Source organism: Panicum virgatum, chromosome 9N, assembly GCF_016808335.1.
Source record: "Panicum virgatum strain AP13 chromosome 9N, P.virgatum_v5, whole genome shotgun sequence".
Taxonomy (NCBI): domain Eukaryota; kingdom Viridiplantae; phylum Streptophyta; class Magnoliopsida; order Poales; family Poaceae; genus Panicum; species Panicum virgatum.
The window spans coordinates 54,038,617-54,064,589 of record NC_053153.1 but is presented as its reverse complement, the minus strand read 5'-3'; the positions used below and the strand labels follow the sequence as shown (position 1 = coordinate 54,064,589).

General features: G+C 45.8%; 3 protein-coding genes and 2 non-coding genes across 5 annotated transcripts; 4 read left to right on the top strand and 1 right to left on the bottom strand.

Annotated features, from left to right (window-relative positions):
• Positions 1–2,151: 2,151 nt before the first annotated feature.
• Positions 2,152–2,251, top strand: LOC120693613. Its single transcript, XR_005683072.1, has one exon. It is a non-coding gene; the product is annotated as a U6 spliceosomal RNA (small nuclear RNA).
• Positions 2,252–13,090: 10,839 nt separating this feature from the next.
• On the top strand, positions 13,091–15,418 carry LOC120691872 (60S ribosomal protein L44). Its single transcript, XM_039975073.1, has 4 exons — positions 13,091–13,256; positions 14,587–14,766; positions 14,904–14,978; positions 15,053–15,418. Exons 1-4 carry the CDS (start codon positions 13,254–13,256, stop codon positions 15,110–15,112), a joined length of 318 nt encoding a protein of 105 aa, XP_039831007.1. The 5' UTR covers positions 13,091–13,253; the 3' UTR covers positions 15,113–15,418.
• LOC120693649 lies at positions 14,327–14,401 on the top strand. Its single transcript, XR_005683106.1, has one exon. It is a non-coding gene; the product is annotated as a small nucleolar RNA R66 (small nucleolar RNA).
• Positions 15,419–17,145: 1,727 nt separating the features above from the next.
• LOC120689117 lies at positions 17,146–19,458 on the top strand. Its single transcript, XM_039971453.1, has 3 exons — positions 17,146–17,584; positions 18,812–18,858; positions 18,964–19,458. The coding sequence occupies exons 1-3, from the start codon at positions 17,146–17,148 to the stop codon at positions 19,144–19,146; spliced, it is 669 nt and encodes a 222-aa protein (XP_039827387.1). The 3' UTR covers positions 19,147–19,458.
• A 5,543-nt stretch (positions 19,459–25,001) lies between these two features.
• On the bottom strand, positions 25,002–25,827 carry LOC120689116 (the record flags this gene model as incomplete). Its single annotated transcript, XM_039971452.1, has 1 exon — positions 25,002–25,827. A coding segment is annotated over one exon (540 nt), but the record flags the coding sequence as incomplete, so codon positions are not given.
• Between the last annotated feature and the right edge of the window lie 146 nt (positions 25,828–25,973).

Here is a 25,973-nt window from a genome sequence, read left to right as displayed (position 1 = left end):
TTCTTCTTCATGAAGTGCAAGCACTCATACGCCGTGATCACGTTATCAGTAATGAGCCGACCTGGGACAAAAGCCAACTGCTCTTCAGCAATAATCATAGGCAAAACCATCTTCAGTCTGTTGGCCACCACCTTTGAAGCAATTTTGTAGATAACATTACATAGACTGATCGGACGGAATTGACTCAGATCATCTGCATTAGCCACCTTCGGGATTAGCACTATTAAAGTGTCATTAACACAGGATAGATCATCCTGGCCCCTCAGCATCCTCAGCACCACCTCCGTCACCTCCCCTCCACAGATATCCCAATGGCGCTGAAAAAAATGTGCCGGAAGTCCATCCGATCCTGGTGCTTTCGTAGGAAACATTTGAAACAAAGCCTCCTTGACTTCCTTCTCCTCAAAAGGAGCTAGCAACTGATCATTCATCTGTGAAGTTACCTTGGTTGGAACCGTGTTCAACACAGTATCCATATTTGTCGTACCCTCTGCAGTGTACAAGTTCTTGTAGAAAGCGTAGGTTAACTCCCCCATCTCTTGTGCCAGCTCAGTTACCTGCCCGTCCGGCCTCTTGAGGCACCTGATCATATGCTTCTTCCTTCTTTGGCTCGCTCTCAGGTGGAAAAACTGAGTGTTCTTGTCACCCGCTGCTAACCATCGGATCCTCGACCGCTGTTGCCACATAATTTCCTCCCTATGGTTCAATTCAACAATGCGGTCAGTAATTTTGATCTCTCTGTGTGTCAGTCCAGTCCTAGCTGGGTCAGCCTGCAACAATTCCAGTTCTTCTTTTAGGCGTTTCAATTCAAGTCGGACATGACCAAAGGTTGTCCTTCCCCACTCGTCAAGCCTTCCCGTCACACCAGACAGTTTCCGTTGCAGGAGCTGCAACGTACTAGCTTTCCCTCCCTCCTGCCAAGTATTAATCATCCATGGGGCAAAATCATTGTGTGATTCCCACATAATTTCATATCTAAACATCTTTTTTCCCCTTGCCTTGCGGCGCCTGTCCGGTCGCCATTTCATGAGGATTGGCGAGTGGTCCGAAGCAGCTGCCGTCAAATGATGAACCACAGCATCTGGAAAACGAGAATTCCACTCTGGTGTAGCTAGTGCTCTGTCCAAACGGACTTGGCAGTAAGAACCACCTGCCACCCTCTTCTCGAATGTCCAGCTGCGACCTTCGTACCCCAGGTCATAAAGGCCGCAGACGTCAACCATCTCACGGAAACCTGCAATTTGGGCGTAGATGCGCTCCTGTACGCCCACATGCTCCGATCGATGTAGCACCTCATTAAAGTCCCCGATGCATATCCACGGAAGGCCTGTCGATGACTTTATATGTTTTAGCATGTCCCAAGTTTTGAACCTCTCACTTGTCTGAGCTTCACCATAAACGCACGTTAGTCTCCATGGGTCACACCCTACTTCTGTTACAATAGTATCAATATGATATTGCGAATACGGTAGAAATTCCATCTTTATATTATTGTTCCAAAAAATTCCTAGGCCGCCACTGCGGCCGTTACTGCTTATAGCAAAAGCATTATCAAAACCCAAAGAATTTTTAAGACCTTCAACACGTGCTTTGTGTACCTGAGTTTCGAGAACACAAAGCACGGACGGGGCAACACTCTTCGCAAAATCACGAAGCTCCTTAACTGTCGTGCTGTTGCCGAGGCCACGACAGTTCCAACTAAAGCAACTCATTGTGATTGGCGGTCCTCCCCGAGGGAGTCCGCCTTGTTCTTGGTCAGAGAAGGAGTTACTTCTTTCTCAGTCGCCTTCTTCATGCGCTTTTTATCCCTTGGTGAAACATACTGCAGAGGGGGTGGTGGGACTTATGACTTCCTACTGTCCTGCGGAGCTGCCATAAACAGCTGTTTCTGTGCCGTAGGAGAGGATAATGAATGTGTCAAGGGCCACGCCACGTAAAGGGCCCGCTCCTTTCCTCGGCACCAAAGCCCACCATCCGTCTCTTGCAAAGATGGGCCGCTCTGAATGATCCAGCCCACCACGCGGGGGCTTGCGCTCGGCCTGCGGAGGCGTTGCGCTTGCGCGGAACGAACAGGTTCCGGAGTTTAGTCCCAAACTTCCGAGCTAGCTCTGCTCAGACCAGCTTATAAACTGGGGCCTCCGCGTCTGCTACGTCTTTTCGGAAACATCCGATAAAATTAGAATGATGTAGAGAAGAGTATGGTTTTTGCGCAAGAATGACACGCACAAATTGAGAAACGGTCCAATTTTTTTTTGAGAATTTGCGCGTCGGTCCCTGGCCCCTAGCCGTCTGTTTTCCCTTGCAAAGATGCCCCTGCCGTATTCTTTTCAGACCCTCGCGAGTAGTGCTCTATTACAGCCTTGTCCGAATTGTTTTGCACATTCACATAGCAGTCCCTGGGTGCTATCTTTTCCTTGCAGATATGCCCTCAGCTTGTCTTTTTGGGCCACTTATTCGCGCTCCTGTCCCCAAATGCGACTTCCCACTTACAAATATGCCCCTGACCTTCTTGTTTTAGGTCCTTTTGGTTCCAAATAACGTTGCAGCTGTGCACATCTCCAATTCAAAACTTTAGGACATTCCCTTTTTATGTTTTGCCCAGAATGAACTGTATCCATGGATACTGACTTCTGTACATTATGGTCCTCCGAAATCAGCAAACAAATTGTGCGCAGCCGCCTCATTTCTTTTTTCTCTTGGTTCTATGCATCCTAATTTTCGTTATGTTTTTCATGAGCAAACACACGGTGAGCTCAACTTTCTTAACACGATTCTGCTCAGAATTTTTTTCAAACTCAATCTTCTTTACACGGTTCTCCTAAATCTTGTTTGTGGTTCATTCTCCTGGAAAGTCGTTCATAATTAGAAAAAATTAAATTCTTCGCCAGTCCAAGTGTTTCCTTATTGAAAATAAGTGCCTAAATCATATATAAACGTGTATAATATATTTCCCTTCAGCAACAGTACACTATGTTATTGGCAAATGTACAAGATTTAATTTCGCATTATACTCGATGGGTGGTGACTATTTCAAGTTCACCACATGTTCCGGTCAAAATTTTCACATGTTCCGGTCAAAATTTTCACAATCTCGAGCGCCGCACGCACTTCATCGGATTGAAGCTGCCATGTCGACGCGCAACCGTATGCATGTGGCTTGAAGCAGAAGGCTTGAGTGAGATCCCAGCCTTACACGTTCTTTGGGACGCATACATCATACAGCACCTGCCCCAGCACCCCATTCAGGCTCAAGCTCTCCACACTTGGCATGTTGAATAGCTCTGGCTTCGGTCCCTCTCACTGCTTTCATGGTACTCCATGGAGCTGGGTAGGAAGAACTGATTGGTTGGATCGATCGGTGACCGTCTTAGCCTGTCGCTAGAGGTTGCAGCAGTTCTTTGGTGATTGGAGATGGACGGAGGCATGTCGCCGTGTTCACTTGTGCAGTTGTGCCCACCTCATATCCCTTAAGTTGTCTTCTGCTCATGTAAAGCGCCGATGCTTTCATGAGTAGCTCAGACACAGCAGCTCGGTATTCCTCAGGGTGATACCTGTAGTGGCCTGGATAACAAGAGAAGAGAAAGTGTTATACGCCAAAGGGTGCTTAGCCTAGCGGTTAAGACACTCGAGCAGCACTCCACAGGTCCTGAGTTCGAATCCCCGTGGGAGCGAATTTCAGGCTGTGGTTAAAAAATCCTCTCGCCGGTCCCGTGTGCCAAAGCACTGGTTAAGAGCCGGCCCAGGTCGGCCTGAGGACCGTGTATGGCCCAGGCAATTCCCAGAGGTTACGATTTCCAGTGTCAGGGCGGGGTTGGGATTCGGGGATTTTCTCGGTCGGGGAAACCGAGGCTTCTTCTTAGCTTAATACCAGTGCGGCGGTCTTTCCCCACCCGACCGAGTTTTTTTTAGAAAGTGTTATACTCATCAGTTGCATCCACATTTTTTAGGCTAGGCATATCAAGCATCCCTATGAAATCTTTTACATGCAGAACATCTGAACAGAGTCATGCCTACTGAAAATTTCAGATAACTGAACTGTTTGATGCCACCAGTACTAACAAACTCTTGCAAGAGGGAGGTCTTATTTATGATATGGGTCATGATTTAGATTAATGAGCCAATTTTTGTGCAACACCTGATTTGCTAGACATTAGTGCATTTAGGGAACATCATGCACAAAATTCTTTACCATTCCGTCTTAAGAAATTTGTAAGAAAGTACAGCAGCGTATCCAGTAGTTCTTAATGTTGATCTCCAGTGAGGGGATAGGGATTGACATAAAGAAATGGGGGAACTCTAGCTTCAAATTGTCAGTTCAACTTCTGCACACGAGCGCAAATATTTTTATTAGACGTACACGAGGTCAAATGTTTCCCCAAACCATATCTTGACATCTGGATAGATGGAAATGAGCTCCAAACAACATGCACAACTCATGATGGCTTTATGACGTTTTAGTTTACAATAGGCGGGGAGTAACGTTTCTTTATGTCTCCAAAGAAACTTGTTTTTCCTATTTCGGAGAAATGTTTTCCCATTGAAACTAGAACATAGCTGCTTACTCCCTCTGTTCTGAAATATAAGTCATTCTGGCATTTTACCAGATTCATTGAACATTCTCTGAATCTAGACAAACTGTATGTCCAGATTCATTGAACATTTTATGAATCTAGACACAGTAAAACACTCCTAGGATGACTTACATTTCAGGACGGAGGGAGTATCAGTCAGATACATAACCAATTCTAGCAAGGTGTACAAGCACCTTTACACCATACATGGTTTCCACCTTTTTATAATAAAACATTTTGCTATGGGTGTTGACAATCAAAATTGGCATAAGCTAGGCTAGACCGGTCTAACAGGTGCCGGTAAGCGGTTTGAACAGTTGGCCCGGTTTCCGATCGAGCAAAATACCGACTGGATTAGGACTCTTAAAGATTTAGATCTGTAAAATGATTCCTTGTGGGATAAGTCCACCCCACCCTATAAATATGAAGGGTCACGGCCGATTGAGGTTATCCAATCGATCAATCAATACAACTTTTGTCTTTTATTTTTCTCTTGCTCTAGCTTTTCCAAGCTACTACTTGTTGTTCCTCCTTCGTCTCTACGTCGATTGAGGGCGTTCTAGGTGGCCTGCCGACCCTAAAACAATCCTGCGTGCACCTGCCCCGACGGGTCTTCCCGGGCTAACGTTCGAATGTTTCGTCACTGATCTCGCCGGCGGCGACCGGTCTGACCTCTCCTTGAGACCGGTCTGACCGGTCTGTGCGTCGGCGCTGCAACGCGCGCCACTGCTCGCTGCACGATCTAGTGCGTCCGTGTGTTGGCCCTAGTTTTGCTCCAACATACTTTTTGGCGACTCCGTTGGGGATAGAATCAATCGGCTGCTAAGGCTGATAAATTTTTTAAACCTAGTGATGATGATGCCGCCAACATCAAAAGGTTGACTGTTCAGCAACTTTCGGCCGAACATCAGAAGGCTCTTGATGACATCCAAAAGAAGATCAGAGAAGAGAAGGAGAAGGAGATCCGGAAGCTGGAGGAAGAAGTCATGAAGCAGTACATCTCACACTTCTCCATCGACCATCAAGGGAAGGTCACACCGGATGCCGTCTTCGATGCTTCACAGTTCGAGGTACAATTCGATGAGAACGAACAGCCTGCTCTTACTTTAGAAATAGCTAATGCTATAGATGATGTTGTTTCTTCTCATGTTAATAATAAGTTTGAATTTAGTGGTCAAAATTTCATAGTATATTTGATGATCGATTTAGCCGGATAGAATTCCATCTTGGTATGAAGCCTATCGGTAGTGATAACAATGCATCTACATCTAATACCGATAGGGCAATGGATGGTTCGGCTAATTGCAAAAGTCCAACTAATAATGCTTTAGTGATTAATTCGGCTAGCCAGCATAACCGAATTAATTATAATTCAACACCTCATGCAAATGTGCCGTATGGAGCAACAAGTTCATTGCATCATTCTACACCGCCGAACTTTGCTCAACATCATGACACACCTATTGTAAATCGGCCTATGGCCGATGATTTTGGATCTGGCAGCATTAAAGATGAAGTGATTAAAATCTTTAGACAAACTTTTGGTATAGATCCAAAAGGAAGATGCCGATCATATAAAAAACCATACCCTGAAGAATATGAGCATGTTGCATATCCACAGGGTTTTAAAATTCCTGAATTTGTTAAATTCATTGGTAATGATAGTAGAACTACATTAGAGCATATCGGCCAATTTATTATATAATGTGGTGAAGCTAGTACTAGTGATATTTACAAATTGAGATTATTTCCTTTGTCTCTATCGGGTGCTGCATTTATTTGGTTTACTTCATTGCCACCCAATTCAGTTCGCACATGGGCCGATTTAGAGCAAAAATTCCATGATTATTTCTTTAATGGTGAAATTAAGTTGAAATTGTCACATCTTACATCGGTTAAGCAAAAGATACATGAAGGTGTTGCTGAATACATTAGAAGATTTAGAGATATTAGAAACGGATGCTATAGTTTGACAATTTCTGATAGAGATTTAGCTGATCTAGCTTTTGCTGGTTTACTTGATTTTCATAAAGAAAAGTTAGATGGACAAGAATTTCTAGATGTTAGTCAAGTTCTGCAAAAGACTATGGCTAATGAAAGATGAGCCAGAGAAGCTAGAAATTTGCAAAAGTCCAATGAAAAGCCTAATCGTCCTGTTTATGTTCTTGGTTGTGAATCAAATTGTTCGGACGATGAAGGCAATAATGTTTATGCTGCTGAATTTATTTGGCCTTCTAATGATAAATCTTGCACTTGCGGTTCTCTCAAGCCGATTCAGAAAAATCGGCAAGATAATATTAAGTTTACTTTTGATGTATCCAAATGTGATCGCATATTTGATGAGTTAAACAAATTGGGATACATCAAATTATCTCATGCTATTCCGCCGCTTGATGAATTAAAGCGGCATGTTATTCCGTCGCTTGATTGCAAATGGCATAATTCGTTCTCTCATGCAACCAATAATTGCAACATGTTTAGAAAGCAAATTCAATCGTCCGTTAATGAAGGACGATTGATTGTTCCGCAAATGTAAATTGATAACAATCCTTTCCTTGTGCATACTGTTGAATTACACAATCCTAAGATTTTAATTCGGCCAAATAAAGCCGAACCAACAATGGGGAAGAATGTGGTCATTGGTGAACCAAGATCTTAACAGAAAAAAAAATCCCTCGAAGCTTCATCAAAAAGTTCAACACTCGGGGGGCAAGATCAGAAGAAGGGTGCCAGGTCTGTACAGACCGGTCTGGTGACCGGTCTAACCAGTCCCTCTGGAGGTTCAGTGCTCGGGGGGGGGGGCACGAGCAGCGAAAAAAGGACGGGTCTGAAAAAATTCTAGAAATGCCAAAAAGGAAAGGCCGCGTTTCAAGGAACTCTTGGCCAAGTATGAGGAGAAAGAAGCTACTCAGAAACAGAAGAAGCGACCAGATGAAGCTAAAGATACAAATCCATCATCGAAGCATCGTGAGCAATCAGCTTCTCATTTGCAACAAGGCAATAATGTTTCTGCGCCATATTCATTTGGTGGGCTGGTTGCTCTATGGTTCTAGTCGTATCCTTACTATTACACACATTTGGATTATAATAGAATGGATATGCGTCCATACTTTATTCAATATTCCTCTACATATCCAAGTTATGGTGCCTCTCAAAGACCGATTGTTGCTAGCGGTAATCTGGTCAAAAGCAAACCTAATTGCAGCCAAGATGGTGAGAAAGATATGAAGCAAGATAATCAGTATTACAATCGAGGTGGTGTCCCTCAGGCTTGTCTCACACCCAAAAGAGAAGGCTACAGCGGATGCGCAAGAAAGAGTCCATGGAACAGCAAGCGGAGGTTGTACCAGCAAGGTCGGCGACCATGAAGCAGGTATGGAGGCCTAAGCAAGGTTTCGTCATCAGCTTGAAGGAGAACCAAGATACGGCCAATAGAATTTATCGCCATTAGAATAAAATATGGCCGATGCATGTTTATCATCGTCCTTCTGATAATTTTGGTCCAGAGCCTTGTTTTTGGCATGCTAGCATCACAAAGAAAATAGGGGGACATATATTGACAACCAAAATTGGCATAAGGTAGGCTAGACCGGTCTGACCGGTGCCCGTAAGTGGTCTGACCGGTCGGCCCTGTTTCGGATCAGGCAAAACGCCGGCCGGTCAGACCGGTCTACCTGGAATCCGAGTAGAATTTGGACTGTTATAGATTTAGATCTGTAAAAAGATTCTTTGCGAGATAAGTCCACCCCACCCTATAAATATGAAGGGTCACGGCCGATTGAAGTTATCCAATCGATCAATCAATACAACTTTTATCTTTTTATTTTCTTTTGCCCTAGCTTTTCCAATCTACTACGTGTTGTTCCTCCTTCGTCTCTATGTCGATTGAGAACGTTCTAGGTGGCCTGCCGACCCTAGAACAATCATGTGTGCGCCTGCCTCGATGGGTCTTCCCGGGCTAGCGTTCGAAGGTTTCGTCACCGATCTCGCCGGCGATGACCAGTCTGACCGCTCCTTGAGACCGGTTTGACCGGTCTGTGCGGTGGCACTGCAACGCGCGCCACTGCTCGCTGCACGATCTAGTGCGTCCGTGTGTTGGCCCTAGTTTTGCTGACGCGTCCGTGTGTTGGCCCTAGTTTTGCGTCAGCAATGGGGAGAGTCATAAATGAGAAGTGTGACAGCAGGTTGACATGGTTCAAATGTATCAACATAGGAATATCAATATGACACAGCACAGAAGCCATGACACAAAGTTTTTTTCTTTTCCTATGCATCAGAACTGCTCATCAATGCTTCCATCACCGCCAGATTTCATTATTGACAGACATCTCTAGGATACCTGGTAGTTTGAATAAGTTATGAGTGTATCTCTTAGGCCATCCACGTGCTTCTAGTTTCGAGTAGCAAGCTTTCACATCTTCCATCATTTCACATCTTCCATCATTTCTTCTTTGGATGGAAGCACAATCCTCCCCGATAGAACTCAAGCGACCCACTTACTTTGGAGTTCAAACAGTGGAAAAGGAATAACCTGGATGGAACAGAGGTTGAAGGTTTTATATCTTAGGATCGCTAGGCAAGTTGCAACATACAAGTGCATATGAAGTTCTTAGTTCTGAACTGACAAGCAGCAGTTCGCAGCAAAACTGTTCCATGGAAATCCAATGAAGGACAGTTGAGGAGCCACTTCCGGTGGGAAAACATGCTTGTATAGTGGATCGATGCGGTTGTCATCCACAGTGATAGTGCTGTCATCTCCAAGGAATGGAAAGTCATACAAGTAGCTAGCAAACATTGAAACAGAGGAAACACATGAGGCTGTCCACACCGGTGCACCTCTATTTTTCTCCTCTAAAAGGAATATTCTTGCCTAGTCATCGAGATTCTCTTCTCTATTCCCACTTCTCCCGCACTCGTCATACTCTATATCTCATCTTCTATATCCTAGTCACCTATATTTCTTACTCAAATCTATTCTACCCACACCTTCTAGACCCAATGACGAGTGGGACCCACTTATCTCTCCCACCTCTCCCCTCCTCTCTTTCCATCTCTCTGATTCCCTGCTCCCTCGCCGTTCCCTCTCTCTCTCCCCTGCCCCCCTCTAGCTTCCTGCTCCCTCCGCGTCCCCCGCTCCTCCCCGGCGGCCGTGGTGGCGAGCAGTGGCGGAGCCAGAAATTTTTCATAGAGGGGGCCGGCCCAACATATCGATATAATCTGATGGCTAACAAATAAGAATATAATATATATTCTCGACAAATTATTCACCACTCATAACTCGTATTAGTACAAGTATTGGCTACCAAATAACATAAACCAAGACAAAAAAAATAACAAGAAAAAACTGAATGATTTAGCGTACACAAGCTATAGATTAGCAATATCACGAGTCACTAGCTCGCCGCAGCCTACATGATTAGGACCTATGGAGGACTAGAGTTGGAGGCGGCATCCAGCCAAGGTGTTCAGCATCCAGAGCGGCCGAGCATGCTTGGAGGCCAGATGGTCGTAGCAAAGTGAAGCCGTGGGTGGTTTGTCGTCTATCGTGTGCATCGATACATGAAACCATCGTGCAGTAGAATTAGGGATTTGGGGATATTAAGGGCGGCCTATAACCCTGGTGAGGCACATGCAAGTGAACAAAAAGATTGATCGCTTCGGTCTATGTTTACTGTAACTACAACATGCATTATCTTGTCTATTGTATATGTAAGGTGATGCAAAATTCTAGTTTTTCTAGGGTTAATTAGTAGCTTAACCATGCTCTGTAACTTGTATTGGGTCAACAACAACTGTATTAGGTCATTGACACCTTCAAACAGAGGTAAAAAATGTTTTGCTGCGCCGTTGAGGGGGGCCACGGCCACTGCTGGCCCCCCCTTGGCTCCGCCACTGGTGGCGAGCTGTGCTGCTCGAGCTCCGCCGCATCCGGGTCACGAGCCGAGTAGGGGCAGCCAGCGGCGAAGGAGCAGGGCGGCGCGGCGGTGGGACAACGTTGGGCGGAGGAACATGGCGTGCGGTGGTGCGCGGCTCCCGCCGACAACAGGGCCGGCGGCGCGGCGCCGGGGAAAGGTGGCGCAGCGGCGGGGCGTGGCAGCGGGGCAACGTTGGGCCGCGCAGGGGCAGCGCGACGGCCCTCGACGACGCATAGGGCCGGCGCGGCGGATGTAGCGACGTTCCGGCCGCGCCGGCGCCGGAAGGGGAAAGGGAAGTGGCCGGCGAGGAAGAGGACAATGCAAGGAAGCTCACTGACGGCTCCAATCGGGCGGAGGAAGACCGGAAGGAGGGGATCGACATGCGGGGCACAGCTTCGAGCAGATCAGTAATGGCGGCCGGCGGTGGAGGAGCCGATTCCGACCGGGAATCGCTCGGGTGACCGGCCGCCAAGGTGGAGGAGGGGCCGACGCAGCTTCTTGCGGGAGGAATCGAGGGAGGGAAGCCCGAGGAGGTCGGAATCGATGAACCACGGCGGCTCTGCTCGGCTCCGAGGTCCGGCGGCGTTCCGGCGAGCTGGGCGGCGACGGTTGGGCCGGTGAGCACCAGGGGGTCGAGGGGATGCGGTTTGAGGGCTTGGTTCAGGCCGAGGGTGGTCGGAGGAGGGGGCGCAGCGTGCAAGGCCGGTGGCGGCCATGGCAGGCTACAGCGCGGGCCCGCGCCACGTCTGCAGCTAGCGGGCGCCCAGTACCCCGCTAGATTTGGCGAGAGCAGCGCTCGCACACAACGGTAGAGGGAGCTTTACCGGGTGCCGCTGCAGCTCTTCCACCCGGTAAAAGCTACTGGAGGGAGCCCTCCCGTATGCCGCTGCGGGCAGCCTGATCAGCTTCAGGTAAAGTAGCACAAGGTGACTTGCTTTTGTAAGATAAGAAACGATATTGCAGGGACACTGCAATTCTTTATACCCAGTTCAGTGCATGATGACATCGGCTTTGATTGAGCTGCCATCCTGGAACACCACACTACCAGTGGCGAATCTAACCAAAAAATGTAGAGGGGGATCATGTCCACTTTCTTCTTCTTTCTCATCTTCTCTTCTTCTTCCTCCCCCTCTTCCTCCCCTCTTCCTCTTCATTGTTTCATCCAAATAATAAAGGAGAGGCTTAGGGGGTATCCATGGGTATTAGGGAGGTAGGGGGGCTTAATCCCCTAGCCCCCCATGTGGATCCGCCCCTACCATCCTCCTCTGCACGAACGATCTGCTGTTCGAGCATTTAGTTTTAACAATACTAAAGTGGCAGCTCCTCAATAGATAACATCTTGGGTGAATGGGCCTTTTCTTGGACCTCGAAAAAACTTCTTGGTTATTACTTTGGTAAGATTTCAACTCATTAACACACCCTCTCCAAACCTCTCCGACCGCTATAGTTGAGAGAGGCGAAAGGGAGGTGACTCGTGCTCCCGCTCCCGAAATCTATCTATCTATCTATTTATATTTATATACTATAAAGATCGAAAACAATTGAAAATATTATATTTGGCTGGATTATAGCATGGCAAGTTCGATTCAGTGCTGCTGCATTTTCAATTTTTTTTTGTCTATTTTTAGTTGAATATTAATTTTTTCAGCTTGGGATATGGAGCCTGTGTAGGTGTGCAAAACATAGTAGATGAGACTTCCTTAAAAGGAGTACGCAGGACGTCCTTGCCACTAGATTATTTCTTCACGAGAATTTATGGTGGAACAAATCTCAAGCCAAATTACTGAGATATTTAAACTAACAATCCCTGAATTAATAGGCATTCATACTTAGCCAAGTGGGAATATATGTTTGGTTAGCTCTTTACATGACGAGTTCGATCCACGGTGGCTGCATTTCTATTCTTTTGGCAATAGTTTTAGTCAATTCTTTTCAGCTTGGAATATGGGAGGCTGTGTATATAGGTGTGTAAAGAGAGTACATGGGCCTTCTTTTCTACTAGATTATTTATTTACGTGAATTTATGGTGGATGTCTATAGATTTTCGCAACAAATCTCAAGGCAAATTATTGAAATATGTATTCACTTTTACCAGTTAATAATAATAATATATAGTCCACATTTACTATTCTTTACATATAGTTTGACACTATAAAACTAGTACAGACCAATCACTCCATACCATATACTCCCTCTGTCCTGAAATATAAGACATTCCAACATTCTTGAAGAGTCAAAGTTTTTCAAATTTGACTGGAAGAATGTTGGAAGAATGCATTACATTTCAGGACAGAAGGGGCATGTGATACAAGACAAAATGATCTAATTATTAACTACAAAACCAGAGCACTAAACCAAGAATAGGGTAGCACAAATACAACTTATAATTCTAGAAATTTATTTTCTAAAATTAATTTTAAAAAATAAAGTATGATAAAAAATACAATATGCTGCATATCACAAAGCCAGAAAAACCCAGATGGCTTGAAATTTATTAACAAATTTTGGTGTAAAAAACTGTCAAAAGATATTTGCATCTGCATCTGGGCCACCACCCGGCAGGCTTCGCACGGTCGACGAAGCCCAGTCCAGTGAAGGCAGCCCAACACTGCCCGAGAGCCACCCAGGACGGAGTAAACCCTAGCCGCAGAGGGCGCCTCACCACAAAAGCGGACCTTCCCCACGCCGCCGCCACTCGCCGCAGCTTCACGCCCGGATAGGGAGCACCACCGCAGGAGCCCGAGCCCTCCCTTCCGCAGCCGCCAAAATGGTATGCCGCCTCTCCGCCCTCTCTCTCTCTCACTCGCGCGAGGCTGGAGAAATACCCCGTCCTTCTCGTTTGTTCCTGCGCCGACCCGTGTTGATTTGCCCGATTCGATTAGGCGGAAACCCGTGCTGTAATCGCTCTCAAGTCGATGGCTAGAATCATCCTGTAGATTAGGGAGTGCACGAGTGGTTTCGCTTCGCTTTCTGCAGGTGGATGTCTGATTGGGTCTGTTACTTAGTCTGATTCTAGATATATGTGGATACTAAGAGCATGTTCGGCTGGTAGAATGAATAGTGCTCGGCTGGTAGATTGAATAGTATTGTGTGAGAGGAAATAAACCGTAATAAGCCAAGGCTAGATAAGCCGAACAGGCAGTAAGACCTAGATGCCTTTTCTTTCTTGTGAACTGTCGCCGTTGTCGTTTGATAGGTTACGTGCTTGAGGTCGTCAGATTGGTGGCGTTACACAGGTTGTTAGATCCTGTGACTCCTTACGACAAATTTCTATTAATATTAGATATATTGTGGTTATTTTTTTCTTTGGTCTTAGGTTCTTGTTTGGGTAAGGATTCTTGTTATATGTCCACTGAGAATTTGTTTATAGATCTCTCATGTGCAAATGCTGCTTATCTGTGACTTGAAGTGGTAGCGTAGGTTCTTTGCATAGTTTTCAGCAAGTGCTTAGAATTTTATCCGTTTGCCTAGTTGTTTCGCATTTCCATATTGCATGATGGGCTATGTTCCATCTCAGATATTTTATCATTATTCATAGCTTTTGGATGTCTCAGATCACATATGTGCTACTTGAAGTGTTTTTAAATAATCCCTCCTAGTGTATTCAGGTCTCCCTTCTAGTTTATTCAGAGTTTTTTCTGCAAAAATTCTAGTTTATTCAGATTGGGACAAAAGGTCTTTGTACTCTTTACCAGTTTGTGCTGAAATGGATCTTCAATATCAATAATTCAATATGCTGCCTACTGTTTTCTTGTTTAACTTTATCATAATTGCATTATTTCAGCACATTGGTTTACTTTTAACTTCTTGTTTTCACTGCTTGATGTTTGATATGCTGGGTCCTATGATGGCATGAAATCTTTGAGACCTGATCAGTATTGCATGATGACAACCATAAGCATAACTTTTGATGACCCAATTGATGTTACAATTTGAGTTTTTATATCGTTTACCTGCCGTTGACCATGTTCACAGAGCTCTATTGACTTTAGCATGGAATGTTTGGAATTGGTTTAGATTCTATGATTTCTGTTGCCATGTATCCATCAAACCTCACATGATGATTTGACCTGTTTGTTTTTGTTTCAAATCTTATATAGGTGAATGTTCCTAAGACCAAGAAGACCTACTGCAAGAACAAGGAGTGCAGGAAGCACACTCTCCACAAGGTGACTCAGTACAAGAAGGGTAAGGATAGCCTTTCTGCCCAGGGAAAGCGTCGTTATGACCGCAAGCAGTCAGGATATGGTGGTCAGACCAAGCCCGTCTTCCACAAGAAGGTACTGCAACTTAGTTGATATATGATTGTTCAATACTTCCATTGTCTATGTGAAGACAATTTTAAAAATCCAGATGTTTAATGCTATTCAGTTTCCATAAACTATTCATAACATGAAAAATTGTTTTCTATACTCAGGCCAAGACCACCAAGAAGATTGTGCTGAAGCTGCAGTGCCAGAGCTGCAAGCACTACTCCCAGCACCCGATCAAGGTACTGTCTCATTTCTCTTGGGCAAAACATACTGTTATGTATTTGCTCACTCTCTTCTGATTTCTCTGTCGCAGAGGTGCAAGCACTTTGAGATTGGTGGAGACAAGAAGGGGAAGGGAACATCTCTTTTCTAGATTGCTCGCCGCCTGTCTGGATTCTGAAGTTGTGGTGTCTACCACTTTTTTTAGAGCTGTCGTCAAATCTCAGTGTTACTAGTGTTCTTAAAGCGGACCATGCTTATGTATCCAAATTCCAATGCCTGACATTTGCTCCGAGTGTTGGTTGACTTTTGGCTAAATGATGTTTTGTAGCTTAATCTGTTTTCTGTCTTCGATTTTGGCAGCCTTCATGTGAAGTTGCCTGAATCTGTGCAGATGTATGTCTCGTCTCAACAGCTTCAGCTTGCATATAGTTTGCCTGATATGTGTCTCTTGACTGTAGGCGCCTTGGCTTCTAATAGCAAATTGTTTTTGGTTTTTGATTTGGTCTCTGAATGTCACATCTCTATCTCGCCGAGGATTCGCGCAGGACGTGCCTTAAACCAAGAAATGAAATGTCCCGAGTGTCGTGTAAAAGAAAACAATTATAAGGAACGCATATGTAATGTTAGTTCTTGTACTAATGTGACACCACTGTCTAGAGGCCTTGTTTAGTTGTCTGTATTTTTTTTTTTTTTGCGAAAAAGGAAGAACATCGTATTAAAAGAGGCAAATATCAGGTACAAGTGCTTCCCTTTTTACGAAAGGGCCCGTACATAGTTCTAGAATTACACAGAGGTCCTTCATCTTCTTCCTCAATCCTGCGTTCCTGTGCATCATCTGAAGAAGCGTTGCTTCACACCGGCAACCACCACCATCGGCACCGCTTGGCCAGATGAAGAAGCTGGCACCACACATAGGAAAGCCGCAAGAAATTCGCGATAGCAGACCAGACCCTCCTCGCCAACTTGACTGCTTTGCCGAACGCAACGCAACAGCTTTCAAGAAGAGCACCAGGGGCTCCAGGCAAACCGAATAAGGCCGTGGAAGAACAGAGCGACCCAATCGGAAGGTGAATCCGCCGTCGACGAACCCGCCGACCCGGATAAAGAAGCCACCCCAAGGGGAGCACAAGAGCTCTATTCCCAGAGAACATAGCACAGACCTGCTCCATGAATCCTCCGCCGAGTCGACGTCGTCGCCGCCGCCGACGCCGTAGAAGGCCAGGAGAAGCAAAATCCACTCGAAAGTAGCGCCGGAAATGACCAGGAACCCGCAGTCATCGCCATCTCTACCACCGGGGAAAGGAAGCCGGCATGACGCCGCCGCCGACGGCATCACCGGAACCCTAGCCTACTAGTACACACCCTAATACTAGTCGCTATATACCGTCGGCCATCGATCCGCCCGATCCACTCCCAACCGGCGCCGGAGGGCCACCGGAGGGAAGAGGATCGAGCGGATCGACGTCGAAAACGTCGCCCCCCGCCTGTCGCCTCTCTCGGTTTACTGTAGAAAGGGGAAAACGGGAGCAAAGAGACCTCACGTTGTCTGTGTAAAATTGTAAAATGAAATTTTTGCATATTTGAAATATTAAACATAGACTAATTATAAAACTAATTACAGAACTCGTTTGTAAACAGACGAATCTAATGAGTCTATTTAATTCATGGTTAGAGCATGTGTACTAAACAAGACGAGAATATCTATGAAGCATCACATCAGTCGTTGTGAATTCTTTTTGCATTTTTCTCGCTGACATTTGTTGCACTCTCTTGCTTTTTATTGAGAAGACTGCTTTTCATTTGTTGCACTAGTTCCGCCTCAGGTACATTCTAAACCAACTCTGATTTAGTATTTTGTTCATGTTTATTAGTGAGAATAACATGAACACTAACATATATTTTATCCTCACAAAACCACTCATTTATATTATGAAATTGATAATAATATTGAAAATTAAATATATCGAAAATTGACTATATTTCTAACATGAAGACCTGACACTTTCTAAAAAAACAATTTCTAACACGACAGCTTGCCATGGTCATTATCACTCCAATCCCCTCTCCTCGTGTTATTAAATTTGAAGACCAGTCCGTCTCCCAAACAAAATTATTTTGTAGAGTTATAAATGATTAGGGATTAACGTTTTCGTAGGTGAATAAAAAAAATCTCGACCTCCCCCAATGGGTCTCCATATTCTTCTTAGGGCTAGTTTGGGAGCCTCAATTCCCACCGGGATCCCGGCCTTTTCCCCGGGCAGGAGGCCCACGTGGAAATTTGGCCGGACTAAACTTTCCCGCTGTTTGGAAGCCCAGGCCAGGGGGCTGGACGACCCGACCCTCGCATTTTCCCCGGGGAGGCTCGTCCCCACCTCTTGGGTCCGGGCACGTCTTCCCCGTCCTCTCGCGAGTGACGCGAGGCGAGCGTTGTGTCTCCGGCTCTCCACCGCGCCGCACCCAGCCTCCCCGCTCTGCTCCTCGTCCAAGTGCTGCGGCACCAACCTTGCGCCTCCCCGTCGGCGCCGCCCCTTCGTCTCCCTATGTCCCGCGCCCCTCGGAGGTGAGCCGGTCCGCAGCTTCTCCTCTGTCGTCAACTCCGCTGCGACCTTCGCCTCGGCGCACGGTACGGCGGTCCTCTTCCCCACTGTCTTGCCCCATCTCCTCCTCTAGAACGACGTGGCTTGGTAGTTCTGCTTGGTTCGTGGCTAGCAACTAGTCGAGGCGTTGAAGAAATCATCTTAGATCCGTGTTTTCCCTGTTCGTAGATGGCTGGAAGGTGGCATTTTCGTGTAGATCTGATAGGTTTGGTTGGTTATCTTGTCATGCTTCTGCGATTTGTGGGGATCTTAGGTCGTTGATCGGAAATATGGGGGTTATTCTTGGCTGTCTGCCTAGAATTAGCTAGCCAAGGCTGTTTTGGCGTTCTTGGCTCATTGTAGTGCTTCCTACTGCTGCCTTGTGCTACTTAAAATGTACCCATTTTTCTTGGCTCATTGGAGTGCTTCCTGCTGCTGCTGATTTGTTCAATCAGATGTTTGTTTAGGAACCTATTGCAGTGAGGTGATTGTTCCTTGGTAAGATAAATTTACAAGGAGGTTGCATATTCATTGAACTATAGATGTCAAAACGGCTGTGAAACATGGCTACAAATTCAACAGCTACTTTTGTCCCGCTCTTGTTCCCAGTAACTTTTCCTACCTGAAGAAAATTTTGTGCTTCTCCATCCATAGCCGATCCCTGGGTAGGTTACTACTTATTTCTTGGCTATCTCTGCTGCAGCAATTATCCTGCTAGTACTTGTTGCTCCTTTTGTTTTCTGTTATCAATTTTGGTAACACAACATGTTTCATCAAGTGGTTTCTTGAAAAATCGTAACACTGAAATGCTACAGAATTACCAATGCATTAGTGGAAGTGACAGATACAAATATTCTATTTTCAGTGGAAGTTTCATCAGTTTGATGTACAATCCGGTTATGAATACTCTTGTGTGTAAATCTTGCATTGTTTGTCCGGTTGAAGTTCAGCATATATGTCTAGTTTTGTTCTTGGGGGATTAATTGGTCCATTTTAGATAGTGTTATTAGAATATATTCAACTTGTGGTTTGGGCTAATATTTTCTATTTGGGGTGTTTTCTGGCTTTCCATTGCTGGCATATTTTTTTCTTTACCTAGTACTTCATTGTTTCATGTGAAAAAAGGTAAGCCTAGTACTTGAATTTTCTAGCTACAATTCAATCGGTGTTAGTTTTGCTTTTGGCCAGACTGCTTCTATTTCATTAAATAAAAAATTGGCAGTAAGGTAGATTACTCCTCCCTACCTCTCATTGTATTCTTGGCGGCGGAGCAGCAGCTGAAGCAGCTCCGGGCACAGTGCCTCGTGTTCCTTACTTTCAGGTAACACACCAAGCGCCATCAACTCGCTCACTTACGCAGTTCATGTTCATTATGGGCGTCATCCTGAGTCAGCGTGAACAAATAACCCTGTTGGTGGACAAGCAGGTAGCAATAACGGTGGCGGTGCAGGAGGAGACCGGCAAGGAGCCGATGGTGACGACTGACGACAGCCGTGGTGAAACCGGGATGTCGTTCTCTGCAGCGATTGCTGGGTTGCCACCACCTATGCTTCTTGGCCTGTCCTCACTGCAGCTGTTGAGTCCCCAGGCGGCTGAACCAGAAGAGTGATAGATGGAGGAGTGAGCAAAAAATACAGCGATTGAAGGGGATTGCATCAGAATTGTCTCGCTCCTAGCTTCTTGCCCTTTTTCAGCAATATCGTCAGCTTCAGATTCTAGAGATCAGATGCCTTGTGTAGTTTCCTTACAACTCATGAACATGATTGTATATGCAGGATTTGTACGGTATGATCTCCCTAAATTCATATATATGATTCTAAACTTATGATAAAATGCTAGGTTTGTTCTGCCTATCTCCTGTATACAAATGCAGTGATGGATCAACTTATCATGTATTTCGATGCAAAATTTAATAGATTAAGTACAAAGCTTGTTTGGCTAGACATAGTGATCTGTTAGATTCAAGAAGTGGCCCTACGTTCGTTTCATAACTTAACAACTTCATGGATTGTTAGCTTGTGACCCTGCGCAAACATATAGCTTCTCCCAGGCCCCGTTGGTGGGTTTGCCCCTCGCCACCTCCTTCCTCCAAACAGCAACGGGTGGTGGGGGAGACCCGGGGAAGCGCCTCCCAGGGAATCCATTAGCAAGTGAAATCCCCTCCGGGGGTTCCCTTCCCTGGGCTAATATTCCACCAGCTCTTGGAAGCGCTTTTTCCTTTTTTATATTAAAAAAAATCAAAATTTCAAAAATATATGTCCGTTTTGAAATATTTCAAAATTATCCCCGGTCGCCCTATGGGGGCGACAAGCCCTAAGTGTAATTTTTTTCTTCAAATTTGCAACGAGGTCCCTGGCAAAAAAAAATGCAAGGGGGGCATGTCGCCCCTCCCCCCTCGGGCGACCGATGGGCCCCGCCTACAGGCGCGACAGAGGGGCCTGTCGCCCCCCCCCCCCCCCCCCTCGGCGACCGGGGCTTGCTCCCCTATAAGCATCGAATAGTCATTTCAAGAATCGAATCTAGCTTTTTCAGTGTTAGGTCAGCTAGCCTCTTCACTGTGTTGTCATGTAGGCTTTTTATGTGCATTTACACTCCACACTCCGGGTATCAGACCTTTGTGCGCCTATAAATACTCCGAAGTTTGTGAACTCCTAGCAGCACTCAAACACCAAAGCTCATTGTATACCCAATGTCTGGAGGTGGGTCTAGCGGGAAGAATTACTACGGTTTAAGAAAAGGAAAAGGGGGAAGAAAAGGAGACCCCATAATATAGGAGGGGCCTCTTGGACCTGATTCTTTTCCGGAACCAGTGTTTGAGTTTCCGTCATAGCACAAGAGCGAATTTACCAATGAAACTCCTTTTCGACAATACGATAACCGTAGAGAACCGTGGCCAAAATGCAGACATGGTGAGGACTGCTTAGTGCAGATGTGCACCGACGGGATGGATGGCGGTCGGCGTTTCTTTAAATGTCCACACGCATGGGTAATACTCGGTTGTTTTATTTCTTTATCTTCAATGAGACACCTTACATGAAATTTGTTTTGCAGTCTTCCGATGCTCCAGAAAACTGTGGTTTCACTAGGTGGGTCAATCCTGCACCAATTGATTCTGTTTAGGAGTTCATCGAGTACCTTCAGATAAAGATCTTTGATCTAGAATGCAAGGTGAACCATTATGAGGAAGTGAGCGAGGGTAACAAAGACGACGAAGATGATGATACCAGCAATGCTGTCGGTTCACATGATGAATCATGCACTATTCCTTACTGCAACTGCCCTTGTCACAAGAAAAAGGGCCCTGCGCCTCCGACACCACCGCCTGCACCACCTGCAATGGGTGGATACTGCGGAGAAGGCTCAACGCAGTTTGTTACGTGGGAGTACGGCTACTAGGACTACCCTAGTGCTAGTGACATGCTAAATCGTTGTGTTTGTTATGTTTTTTTTTAAATTACCTAAGGCATGTTAGGTTAGTACAGAATCTGTTTACCGTAGTTTGCAACGGATTCTGCCATGCCACTGCATGTGTGATGTGTGTTTCATTATCGTTGTATTATGATGTAAACTTGATGGTTCACATTATGTAATGCATTTCTTAGTTCTTATTTCTTATCGTTATATTAATTAAATGTGTGCTTTTTAGTATTCTAGTAACATGAAAAGCTCCGAAAATATTAAGTACAAGTTCAAAGATTTCATAGATTCCCAGCTACAACTGCAAATTAATGGTAAAAGTTACAACACACAGAGTCAATCTCTCAACTGAAAACATAAACAACTAATTGCAGTGGCATGTGCACGCGACAAAGGTAATTTCTTGTTGCATCTAAACCTACCATGCCTTATGGAATGTAAAATGCCGGGATTACATGGTACTACTCTACTGAGTGCACCGAGGATATTTGCCCTTCCTAATTGCTTCGGGGCCGGCTTCCTTCGCACGGCGTGCCCTCTCTCGCTTTCTCTCCCTGTCAGCTTCACGTTCGGCCGCCGCCTTACGATCCACCTCCTCCATCCTCTTGTGGATCTCTTCTTGCTCTTTCTTGCGCTTCTCCTCTTGCTGTTCCTCGTGCTTCATTCGGCGCCAATGTTCTGCAGCCCATCTTGCTTGTTGTTCCACAAAGTCCTTTGCCTGCTGCGACTGCACGGTGTCGAACCACTGCATAAAATCACAAAGAGACGGAGGAGACTTTGTCCAATAAAAGTTAGAATCATAACTTAATGTTAGGTCACAAAGAAAAATAGCGTATGTTGTCCTGCTACCTTGGCCCGGTCTTTGCCGTATCGCTTAGGTGAATCATATTCGTAGTTCTCACACATAAAGAACCTCATGCCGTAGTCATCTACTAAAATCTCAGATTGCATGAATTTGCATAACGAACCGCAGAAGCACATTGGCACATAATTCCTTCAGGTACGGTGGCTTCACACTTGCTCCACGGAATGTAGGTTGATCCTGACGAAGACATTGGCGCTATAGTGTGGTGCGCCAAATGACGAACAATGATTTAAATAATGCACATATCGTATATCAAATCGATGCGTGAAAATATAGGTACTGTCATAATTCTATTGTCTTATACTGCACTATCAATAAGGTACTGTCATAATTCTATTCTAATGCATAATTAATTTAAAAACAAGTCTGTAATAGTACTCAAATTGTAATACTAAACGAGTGTTCTAAAGAACCAAATCTAATTCGGCTAATCCGCTAATTAAATTAAATTGTTATACAATATCAACGGATTCATACGGAAGTTACCGGTAGATCACAAGTGCGGAATTCGGCAGAGCTTCACAGCTTTTCTTCTCCTCACCCCTCTCTTTTTTTATGAATTTTTAGGCTCAAATGACAAGAGAATGGCGGCCAGGGCTTATATAGGGAGGGAGGACCCTGTCGCCCCTGGGGTGGGCGACAGGCCCCTGTCGCCCGTTTGGGGGACCCTTGTATTTTTTTTGGCTAGGGACCTCGTTGCAAATTTGAAGAAAAAAAATTACACTTAGGGCTTGTCGCCCCCAATAGGGCGACCGGGGGTAGTTTTGAAATATTTCAAAATAGATATATATTTTTGAAATTTTGATTTTTTTTAATATTAAAAAGAAAAAAGCGCCTCTTGGAAGCCCACCTTCCCGGCTTTTTCCCGGCCTTTTCCCCGGGCAGGCGCCCCACGCGGAAATCTGACCCGGCTCATGTTTCCCCGGCCTTTGGAAGCCCACCCGCCGCCTTCCGTCCCGGCTGCGCCGCCCTCCGTCGCCTCCCCGGATCTCCTCCGTCTGCCTCCCCGTCCAGCCACCATCGTCTGCCTCCCCGTCCAGCACCGCTCGTCCGTCTCCCCGTCGAGCCGCTGCGCCGTCCGCGCTCGCCGGCGACCCGGACTACCTCCAGGACCTCTGCGTCGCCGAACTCAACCCCGGTAAGCTCCAGCCTTTGCCCTGCACCTTGCCGCTACATCTTTGCGCGACGCCAAAGATGTTCAGTGTTGTTCGCATAGTTGCTTGCTGTTCAGGGACAGATCCAGAGAAGGCATGAGAACAACTCCATTACTATTTCCCCCTTGTTCCGTTGTGTAGAATCAAAATCCATCCAAAACAAAATCAAATAGCCACATGCTACCGATACGTAGTCCGTTGTCCGTCGACATGAAGTTCGTAGCTTGCTGAAACGGCTGGATTTTGTTTTGTCAGACCCCAAGATTGAAGCCAGGTTTTACTGAATTTTGTGTGCTTGCTAGTTGCATCAGATTACTCTTTGCAATTTCTTTATCAGATTACTTTTTCCATCAGAACTAGGCATATAGATTTGGCGTAAACTTGTTCTAAATTGTGTGTTTTCAGATGCATAAAAGACAGTTCACTTGTAATTGGAAAAACGTAATATTCAGTGTAATAATTATCTGAATCCAGATGCACATTGACATTTAATATCCAATAGTATCTGCAACTTTTTTCTAGTGGTCAATGCAGAAGTTTCAGAACCTGAATGCAGAAGTTTCAGCGTTTTTCTTTTCTTCAATTTGTAGGCAAGATTTCCGACTTTAGCAACGCCAATGTTGCCGTTGATCAGTACCACCTTTTTAAGGTTAGCAGTTCTCTTCAAGAGTGGCATATATGCAATATATGTCATGTGCCAATTATTTTTATGATGGTTTTGGACTTCTGTTTTTCAGGAGGATGTACAGCTCATGGCAAACATGAGAATGGATGCTTACCGGTTTTCGATTGCCTGGTCGAGGATTTTGCCAAGTATGTGGCTTCAAACCAGAATAGCAATGCTCCATAGATATAGCAATGGTCCATTGATATATTTCAGCTTCTTCCATCTGAACATGTTCACTTGCCGTCAGTTACTATTGTTATACTCATTTTGGCCTTGAATTATTCTTGTTGCTTCAGATGGTACCGGCCAAGTCAATCAGGCTGGCATCGACCACTACAACAAAGTGATTGATACAATAGTATCAATCAGTTAATTTATCAATTTCGGTGAAATTGTCTTACCGTTCCCTTCAAAATCACATTATTTTCTTTCTCTGGTTCAGGAAAGCATTAGTTCGATTGTTTGACAAAGTTAACAGTGGTTTACTGAAGGAAGGCAAGAAGCTATCCGAAAGGATACTAGACATGCATCAGAAAAGGTATCAAAATAAACGATTGATGAACATAATATGAGTACTAAAAGACAATTACCTGTGCTTGTTGTTTTATCTTTGATCTTGTTTGGCTCTTCAGACAAGGCTCTCCACGGAAACGAAAAGGTCCAGTCTCGGGAACAAAGGGCAAAGACAGGTTTCGGTCAGAAGAGGCGTTTTATGAGAATCCTCTTCCCGACTGCCTGTGTCAACCAGGGTCTCCAGACAGCGATGATTCTCGTCAGCATCTAAGCCATGGAGCTGATCGTCTTTGTGTAGTACACTGCAAGAGCAACTACCCGTACATTCTTTTTTCCGGCTGCAATTCCTGTGCAAGTATTTGTAGTTGAATGTAACTAGGAAACTCACTGAAGATACAATAATATGTCATATAATCTTCTGTCAATTGCCCGAGCAGAGATGCAGTAGCCCAGTTTTTCAGTGTGGGATTGGACTACAGTTTTTACAGTCAACAGTTTTTCAGAGCTTCTCCACTTCTTAGAAAAATGATAGTTCTAGCTTAGTTGCCAAAGGAACTTCGAATGTGGTCTTTATGTTCCGTTTGTAGTAAAGTGCTATTGTATTAAGAAAGAACTATGTATTTGGAGAAAAGTGAAATAAACTGTAGTCCAACAAGTTTACAACCATATGATCAGTCCAACAAGGAGCAAAGCTTAGACTTGTCATTTCTCTTCAAGATGATCAGTCATCACAGTCAACACGTTTAGAATTAACCAAGCAACCATTCAAGAAGCTCAACAGGATGAACAGAGAAATGTAAATAGGGCGGCATCAGACCAACTGGCATTTCACTCCAAGCTGCAACTGCTGCATGTCTGAACCAATATCAAGTTCAGATTTCACAAGGACATTCTCAAACGATGGGCAATGCAAGGATTCACAAGAACACAAGCACATGAATACAGATTAGATGTCATTACGCCATTACTCATGAGAAGTTCATAGCAAGATCATCAGGAGTCGTCGTCATCACCATCATGAACCAAAACAGGACGAACTGAAAGGCGAACACGGCTACTACTGGTTCTTGAGCACTGCTACAACTGAACTACGAGACCTGGACCGATCGTCCGATCGGATTCCATCGCCCTCCCCTACTCGACCTTGACCTGGAACACGTCCTTGCGGTCCTCAACCTTGATCTTGGGCAGGTTGACCTTGAGCACCCCGTCCTTCATCTCCGCCTTGATCTGGTCCATCTTGAACGCGTCCCAGGACAGCGCGATGCAGCCGCCGTACCGCGCCGGGCCCTCCTCGTCGTCGTCGCCGGTGTCCTCCCCCGCGATCACCAGGCCGTCCTGGTCCGCCCACACCTTCACGGGCGGCGCGGCGCGTACCTGCGGAGAAGAACTAGGGGCCGGAGAAGTCGCGCACGCGGCGGCAGCGGCGGCGGTCGCAGAAGACGTCCTCGTCGCCGCTGGACTCCTCCTCGTAGTAGTCGTCGTCGTCGCGGCGGAACCGCGCGCCCCCGGTGTTGAAGAGGGCAAGAGGCGGCGGGCGGCGGCGACGGACGCCGGGCGGAGCGCGATGGGGACGCCAAATGCTGCCCGGGAGGGCACCCCCGCGGGGAGAGCGCACCCCCGGGGTCCGATGGGCGCAGGGGGGTCCCCCCTAGGGGAGCGATGCCCCGGGGATTAACCCCCCCCCCCCCCCCCCCCCCCCTTCCCAAACTAGCCCTTAATGTTACGTTGGTTACTTCAATCTGAACCAACCAACGTCAATCGTCAAGACAACCATACTGCAGTAGACAGAAGAAATTGTGCCTACATCTATACCGTTT